At 36.7% G+C, this 9,160-nt stretch overlaps 1 protein-coding gene across 3 annotated transcripts in view; it reads right to left on the bottom strand.

Moving 5' to 3' along the window:
* Window positions 1-243: 243 nt before the first annotated feature.
* Window positions 244-9,160, bottom strand: part of SLC30A9 (solute carrier family 30 member 9) — a 79,880-nt gene continuing 70,963 nt past the window's right edge. For all 3 annotated transcript variants that reach the window (XM_078068555.1, XM_036076964.2, XM_036076965.2), the window contains one exon: window positions 244-1,692. In XM_078068555.1, the coding sequence (XP_077924681.1) occupies window positions 1,648-1,692 (45 nt within the window). In that variant the 3' untranslated portion in view covers window positions 244-1,647. The remainder of the gene's footprint in view (window positions 1,693-9,160) is intronic.

Here is a 9,160-nt window from a genome sequence, read left to right as displayed (position 1 = left end):
AAAAAAAAAAAAGGAGGGGTAAAGAATTTGAAACCATAAGAAGAGAATCAAATTGTGTGTGTATGCCTGTATATGTACATATATATACACACGTAACAATTTTGTATCTTCAAAAAATAAAACCGGAATGTTATTTCACTTAAAATGTACAACATGCAAAATGCTCTGTAATGGTAAAAAAAAAATGTACACCGATACAAATTTTCATAATTTTCCAATAAATGACATTTCTGGATCAAAAAATTACCATTACAAACCCTTTAATCAAATGTTTATTTTTTGTTTCCAGCATTACAATTTGCTGTGATTCATAAACTTGAACCTAAGTAAGTTTTTAGACACTGACCTCATATAATTAGTTAGGTCCTTAGGTCAAACACTCACTTATCAAGCAAATAAATCACCCAGCCACCGCTCTTGCCTGGACAACGCTCACTGCTACCTGAACAATTTAAAGTGCATATGAGTTGTTTTGATGAATGGAGACACAGCTGTAGTTTTGCACTAAATTTTCTATTACTGAATTGTATGTTTTTTCACCCGGATACCTTATGATCATTAGAGAAAACTATTTACTTACATAATGTTTTAGCCATATACTATGTTAAATGTCCATTTATAACTGCAAGAAACTCACATTATAGACACACTATTGACTATGATATTATACAAAATCGGGGCCACAAGTTTCCGCATAAGAAGAGATTTACTTCTCTGCCTCTTAAAGCAAGAAATACCCCACAGTTCAGATTTACATGAGTAGTGCCTTTTTAAATAAATTAAAAATGCTGTCCAGTCTGTAAAATTATAAATATTTCTACTCATTTTACAGAATGTTAAAATGCTTATAAATGCATTACCTCCTAGTAAATACACATTATGGCACCGAAGCCAGTTAAAAAACAAAAACAAAAAAAACAGCCATCAAACTGGCCTATGGAAACATCTAGGGTTATTTTGTATCTCCTACACTGGAAAAATTAAACTAAATAAAGAAAAAAGGCTAAGGAGAGATAAAAATTTTACAAAATGGCAACTACTATAACCTAAAAGAGTGGACTGACATGTCTTCCTTCAATTCAGTAACTAAGCCATTTCTGGAATGAACATTTACGGATAACTAGGTTAGGAGAGTGTTCCTCTTAGTGCTCAGGGCAGAATTATGTAGAAATAATTTCCACATTCTATAAGAAAAAAAACAGAGTGACTGTTTAAAACCAAGATTTAGCCAGAATGTTCAACATTGGCAGGTTTTGATGGAGTGAAATCTTCAGTGGTCACAAAACTAAAACTCATAATCCTATGGATGCTGCTTATTTTTACCAATGTGAAGAAAGGAAACATGATTGCAAGGTACAATACACCCTGACAGGGTAAAATGAAAAATTATGAACAATTTAAATAACTAAAATGTTCCCTACTGAAACATAAAAACATGATTTCCAAATTGATTCAACTTGCAATGTCTCTTAGAAGTATGAAGTAGTATTAGTTCTGTAGACTGCTGAATTGCCCTTCACATTAAATATTTCCTCCATCTTAAAAAAAAAAACAGCTTCTGAATGGCATGGACTCCTTTGGTGTGGGAGAGCAGGCTCGCCGAACTTGAGTCCAAGGCTCCCTCCAAGGTGATTCATTCCATCAAATCTATAGTATCTCCAAATCTACATGTCGAACTTCAGGATTTCGTTTCTGAAACGAAAAATCACCACCACATTATTCATAGCAAAACAGAATTCCGTTTCCTTTTATTCCTTTAGATCACTAAAGCCACTGAAAACATATGGTCAAATGATTTCATGGTGGCATATTAGCAAGATAAAAATCAATAGAGGAATATTATACACTATAAACAATACGGTAAGTAGCCCTACCTCCCTGAGTTTGTTCATATGTTCATTAATACAGTAACGTACTAAGAATCTCATATGGGGGCGCCTGGGTGGCTCAGTCGTCTGCCTTTGGCTCAGGTCATGATGCCAGGGTTCTGGGATCAAGCCCCACATCGGGCTCCCTGCTTGGTGGGAAGCCTGCTTCTCCCTCTCCCACTCCCCCTGCTTGTGTTCCTGCTCTCCCTATCTCTCTCTCTCTCTGTCAAAGACATAAATAAAAAATCTTAAAAAAAAAAAAAAAAAAAAAAAGAATCTCATATGTGCCAAACATTGCAAAGTTTTGGAAATATACTAATTTGTGGTAAAAAGAAAATCACTGGAAGACAATAATAATCAGAAGAAATGAACTGATATTCACTTATTTTATATATGTTAGCAACAACCCATACAGTTTTGGGCCAGGCACTGTGCTAGAAAGTAGAGCTATGATTATTAAATAAGATAGTTCCTGACCTTGAGGGACTCAGTTTAGCCAGGCAGCCAAGTATATCAATAACCATCTATGAGTTAGCGCATTAGAGCTAATAATAACAATTAATATTTAGGAGCAGTTACTCTTGTGTCAAGTACTGTGCTAAGTAAGGGGCTTCACATGCATGTGTATGTTTTAAAATCCTCTAATAACTCAATCATTTCCATTTTACATATGGGAAAACTGAAGTCTGAAGAAATTAACTACCCTGCCCAAAGTTACATAGCTAGAAGGGATGAAGCCAGGATTAATTCCAGACCCCAAGCTCCTAACCATTACAATGTCCTATAATGCTAACTCTAGGAACAAAAATGTCAGATCTATTACTTTAACTCATGAGACCAGCAAGACTTCACCAAGGATCTAGTATCTAAACAGGGCTTGAAAGTAGTGAGTCTTCCAGAGAGATGATGAAGAGGACCTAGACAGAGAGCCTGAACAAAGTTAGGGAGCCCAAGGAGTACGCACGGGCAGCATGGAATAGTCACAGGAGCTGCACAAAGGGCAGGATTAGGAAGGAGGCTGGAAGGGCAGGCAGAAACCAAGCTGTGAAAAACTGTAAATGCTAGCTTAAGGAACTGCAATTCAGTCACAACAGAAAATATCTTTATTACATGCCCGCTCTGCGCCAGGCACTGAAGTATACGACAACGAACAGGAAACAGTACTTGTCTTCAATGAACTCTTATCTAGGGAGGAAGTGCAGGTAGGTAAGCAGGCAACTGTAACAGTCTGCTACTTAAAGAGCAAGGTAAAAAAAAATAAAGAGCAAGATAAAGGTCTTGGGATTTTAGGAGTACAAAAAGGAAGGACACCTAGTTCAATCTGTGGAGTAATTAAAAATGTAGTAAGATGTAACATAATGACACTGTGAAAATGGAGGGCAGAGACAACATATAAACTATGTAACTAATCTCCATCTATCAAAGAGGACATTTTTTTTTTAAAGATTTTATTTATTTATTTGACAGAGAGAGACACAGCGAGAGAGGGAACAGAAGCAGGGGGAGTAGGAGAGGGAGAGGCAGGCTTCCCGTCGAGCAGGGAGCCCGATGCGGGGCTCAATCCCAGGACCCTGGGATCATGACCTGAGCCGAAGGCAGACGCTTAACGACTGAGCCACCCAGGTGCCCCAGGAAATAATGTTTAAATTAGGAGAAGGAGTTTAAGACTTTCATATAGGAATATGGTAGTAAATATAGAAGAAATATAGAAGAAATACTAAAAATGGTTATCTCTGAGCAGAAGGATTGAGGATGGTGAGGGAGGTGATACTTACTTCTGTTTATAAGCTTTTCAGTTGTTTGACTTTATAAACTTTGTGTGTTATTTGATAAAAAATTATAAAAATAGGGGTGCCTGACTGGCTCAGTTGGAAGAGCGTGTGACTCTTGATCTCGGGGTCATGAGTTCGAGCCCCACTTTGGATGGAGAGATTACTTAAATAAATACTAAATAAATGGACAGATAAACAAATCAACATGGGAGAAAAAAACTCTTCTAAAGGATTCTGATAATCAGTCAGGATTAATAATTCCTAACTTAAAAAATAACATCCTAGGAACATTTGCATATTCCTCATATTAAAGGAATTCAATTATAAAGACAAAGATCTGATGTAATTCTGGAGTTTAGCTCCAACTGGAGCATTCTACTGAGTGTGCACTGAGATTTTTCTTATAACTAGTTTTGTTCAAGTATACCTGGGGGTTCTTTCCTCTTGGATCCTAATGCAAGAATGGCCAGGGGACTCCCAAACATGGGGGTACACTTTTGTTCTCAATGTTCTCTTTACCTTAAACTATTTGCTCTATCTAGAATTCCTTAAATTCAATACAGAATAAAAGATTTCCTCACCAGAAATGAAACTGAATTTTATTTTCCCTTTCCAATCCTCCCTAACCCATCCCAATATGACTTTAAAAAGTTCAGCTATTAATGGAAAATTTGAAATTATTCTAAAAAAACACTATATAACAAATGTGTACCAATTAAAAATTTAATCTCAAGAAAAAGAAAGTAAAAAGTTGATGTACTCGGTTTTAAAATCAAGTTTTTAGAGAGAAAACTATCAAATTCCTAAAATGTAATGTGCCAAATACAAAAAAACACACACTGTATTAGCTGAATGAATAAAAAAACAGGATTAATATCCTTAAATTTTAATGTTTAGTGCCTAACAAGAGATCACATGCATAGCAGAAACTGAATAAATATTGTTAAACAGAAATGAAAATCAGTAAGTGGTATTCAACTTATAATTTTCATTCATTTGCTCAATACTTATTTTTTTAAAAAAGATTTATTTATTTATTTGAGAGAGAGAGAGAGAGAAAGAGCACTAGCAGGAGGGGCACAGGGAGAAGGAAGAGAATCTCAAGCAGATTCCAGGCCAAGCGCAAAGCTTGATGTGGGGCTCGATCCCATGACCCCAATATCATGAGCTGAGCCGCCAAGAGTCGGATGCCCAACTGACTGTGCCACCAGGCACTCCTCAACAAATACTTACTGATTTATTCTGTCCTAGGCACTATCCAACTCGAATATTTTATATACCACAGACAAATTTATTCCAAAACTCACTATGGAGAGAGAAAACCCACATTGTGTAATTTATTTTGCAATGCTGCAGACTCAAGAAAATGCTACAGGAGCATGCAATTCGAGAAGCACAAGACGGACTAAAGAGCAGAACATTTAAATGGAATACTACTTATTAGGAATTTGCAAATACTATGGCATCTTCCCACTGAATTAATTCCCAATAGAATTATTGCCTCCCAAACACAAAAAAAACTTCATGGAGGGATAGGAGAAGGGTCTATCCACAGATTGAAATATAGAGGTAGAACAAAAAAAATTTTTAATTAGCAGTTCAAAGAATTTCAAAATAAGAACAAAATATATTTCACATTTATAATATGGGACTTTATAAATTAGCTTCTATTATTTTTCATGCTTTTACATAGAACTATCCAAGCTATAGATTTTATGCCAAAAATACCCTCTATTATAATAATTAGATCAATGGCATTACTCAACAGAGATGGCTATACTGCTAAATTTTATCACTGAGTGTGATCTTCCAAAATAAGTCAATAATTATTAAATTTAAACTTAGAAGGCAACATGCTTAGATACTAAAAAGAAGGGAATATGCTAAAATTTTAGTTTTCAAAAGAAAATCAGCTGATTTTCATAACAAGAAACAAGAATTACATTCATGCACTCTCTTGGTTTGGTGCCTCAACTATGAAGAACTTTCCTTTAAGATAAATTATACCTTAGCACCTTAGAGAGGTTTTTAACACGAAAGTATGGGTTAAACTTTGTTTCCTGGTTTGAAAGACTTATAATTCAAAATCACGTATGAATTAGTTCAGTCTATTAAAGATTTAATAGCTTGTAATTAAAGCACAAAGTTAGCTAAACAAAAACAATAAATTTATCTGATTGTGGTAAGAGTAAATATAAGTTAAGAATGACCAATTTGTTAACTTAAATCTGGCTTCTGACTTACTGTTTCTATTAAAGAGTAAAGCTAAAATAAAGATTTAGTCTGAAAGTCCATTATTTGGAGGTGCCTGGGTGGCTCAGTCGTTAAGCGTCTGCCTTCGGCTCAGGTCATGATCCCAGGGTCCTGGGATCGAGCCCCGCATCGGGCTCCCTGCTCAGCAGGAAGCCTGCTTCTCCCTCTCCCACTCCCCCTGCTTGTGTTCCTTCTCTCACTGTGTCTCTCTCTGTCAAATAAATAAATAAAATCTTAAAAATAAATAAATAAATAAAAATAAAAGTCCATTATTTTATCCATGTCAGGGAAATAAAAACAAACAGAACGGAAAAGCAAAGTTTATTTATTCTCATGTCACCCTGCACAAAAATAATCATTTTACATTATATTTAGAACAGTGATTTTTCAAAGTGTGGTCCAAAGATCCTGAAACCTTTTCTTTCTTTTCTTTTTTTAAAAGATTTTATTTATTTATTTTAGAGAGGTCTTTCGCACATGTGTGTGAGAGTGTGTGTGAGAACGTGCACGAGCAGGGGGAGGGGCAGAGGGAGAGGGAGAAAGACTCTCAGGCTGATTCCATGCAGAGTACAGAGCCTGGATGCTGATGCGGATGCCAGGCTCAATCTCACCACCCTGAGCAGAAATCAAGAGTTGGTCACTTAACCAACTGAGCCACCCAGGCACCCCCTGAAACCTTTTCAAGGGGTATTTCAAGGTCAAAACTATTTTCATAACAACAATGATGTTATTTGCCTTCACACTATGCTGGTATTTCCTCTGATGACATATAAAAGCAATGGTAGATCAAACTGATGGCATCTTTGCACAATTCAAGGCAACTGGCACCGAACTATACTGATAGTCACTGTGTTCCTTTATTGTCAGACACATAATTTTTTTTTTAAAAGCCAGTTTCACTTTAAAATGTCCTTCACGATCAGGGCACCTGGGTGGCTCAGTCGGTTAAGTGTCTGACTCTTGATTTGGGCTCAGGTCATGATCTCAGGGTCCTGGGATTGAGCCCCCAGTCGGGCTTCACACTCAGTGCAGAGTCTGCTTGGGATTCTCTCTCCCCCTCTCCGTTTAACCCCTCCCCCCACTCACGTTCTCTTTCTCTCTAAAATAAATAAAATCTAAAAAACAAAATGTCCTTAATGAAAAAATAAATAAAAGAAAATGTCCTTCATGAAGTAGAAAAAACATTGGTTTATTAAACCTCAACCCTTGAGTACACTTTTTAAAATATTCTGTGAAGGGGTGCCTAGGTGGCTCAGTCGGTTGAGCCACCAACTTGGTTGCAGCTTGGGTGGTGAGGCTCAGGTGGTGAGTTTGGGGTTGAGGGATCACCTTCAGCAGGCTCTGCACTCAGCAGAGTCTGCTTGAGATTCTTTCCCTCTCCCTCCCCTTCTGCTCCTCCCCCGACTTGCACTCACTCATGTGCTCTCTCTCTCAAATAAATAAATACAATCTTTAAAAAATAAAATATTCTGTGACAAAATGGGAAGTACTTCCAAAGCCCTTCTGCTTCTGAGGTCTGATGTCACAAGGAAAAGCACCTGTGTGATTGCTTGAATAATGGGTTGACTCAGATGATTTTTTATCTAAACACCATTTAGGGGCTCCTGGCTGGTTCAGTTGGTAGAGCCTTGGTGCTACCAAAAAAAGTGAGCTTATCTAAACCCCAGTTTTACTTGAAAGAAAAACTAACAAACTATGGTTATTTAAATATGGTATTTGGCAGGGATCTTCTTAAAAAATGAACAAAATAAATCTGTTACTTCAAGTAAAACAGTAATATTTGTTGCTAATGGTAAAATGCAAGGTTTCAAATGAAAATCAGAATGCTGAAAAATTTTTATCTACCACCATGACCTTGATAGCTTCCTAATACTTAGAAATGTATCACCATTTGAAAGATATGCATAAATCCAGTGAATTCGTATTTTCCAAATGGCCAATTCATAACATTCCAGAATCATGCATGGGTTAAAAGATCCATTCAAAGTACAAAGATAGACTAATGGATTTTAAAGTAATAATGTATAGCAGATAATTAATCATACCTAGAGAGAGGTCTGGCCTTGGCCCTTGGCTATGGGAGGTGATCTCTAGGCCCTTGCAATGTCCTGATTGATAATTTTGTCTTTATCTTTGGCCATACAGTATATGCTATATATCCACAAGGGACTGGAGACTAAGAGTGTGGGCTTTTCCCTGGAGTGGACAGAGATGAAAGGCTGACCACTCATGCAGTCAACTATGGAGCCCCAATAAAATCTCTGGACACCAAGGCTCAGTTAAGCTTCCCTGGTTGGCAATACTCTGTGCAAACTGTCACATCATTGCCAGAAAATAACAGTGTCCATGACTCCATGGGGAGAGGACAACTGGAACTCTGTCCTATGCATCTCTTCCCTTGGCTAGTTTTAATCTGTATCCTTTCATTGTAATAAATCATAACCATGAGTATAAAAGCATTCAGTGGGGGCGCCTGGGTGGTGCAGTCAGTTAAGCACCGACTCTTGGTTTCAGCTCGGGTCATGACCTGAGGATCTTGAGACCAAGCCTCGAATTGGGCTCCACACTCAGTGTAGAGTCTGCTTGGGATTCTCTCTCCCTCTCCTGCTCATGCTCTCTCTCTCAAATAATCTTTAAATAAATCAATAAATAAAAGCATTCAGTGAGTTTTGTGAGTCCTTTCTGTGAATTATCAAACCTGAGGGTGATATGAAGAACCCCTTGAAATTTGCAACTGGTGTCAGAAATGAGGGTGATCTTGTGGACTATGCCCCCTAACTTCACAAACAGTATGTGAAAAGTTCTCTGATACAGTTTCAGGTTCCACATTGCACCTAAGCTTTAAGAGGCTACCAGTTGTCAGGCATTGGTGTAACATCCGAAAAGAGTATCACAATTATCTGAAAATGCTGTAAGAATACTCTTAAAGATTCCTCCCTTTTCCCTTTTCTTCATATTCTTCAACCAAAACAATATATGTCAACAGAATGAATGCAGAAACAGCTATGGGAATCTAGCTTAGATTTTTTCAAAAATGTGAAACAATACCATTCTTTTCACTATTTTTTTCATTTTGGAAAATGTAGTTACTTTTCATTAAAATGTTATTTATATTAACATGTATATTATAGTTTTTAAATGAATATTTTTAGAACTCTTTTTAAATTTATGATTCAGTAAGTATCAATATTAATTCAAATAAATAAAAGCTCTTTGGGTCCTGAATAATTTTTAAGAATATAAAGAATCTTAAGACAAAAATATTTG

The sequence above is a fragment of the Halichoerus grypus genome, chromosome 3 (assembly GCF_964656455.1).
Source record: "Halichoerus grypus chromosome 3, mHalGry1.hap1.1, whole genome shotgun sequence".
NCBI lineage: Eukaryota > Metazoa > Chordata > Mammalia > Carnivora > Phocidae > Halichoerus > Halichoerus grypus.
Note: the sequence above shows the minus strand (reverse complement) of the source record. Positions and strands in the feature narration are given on the sequence as shown.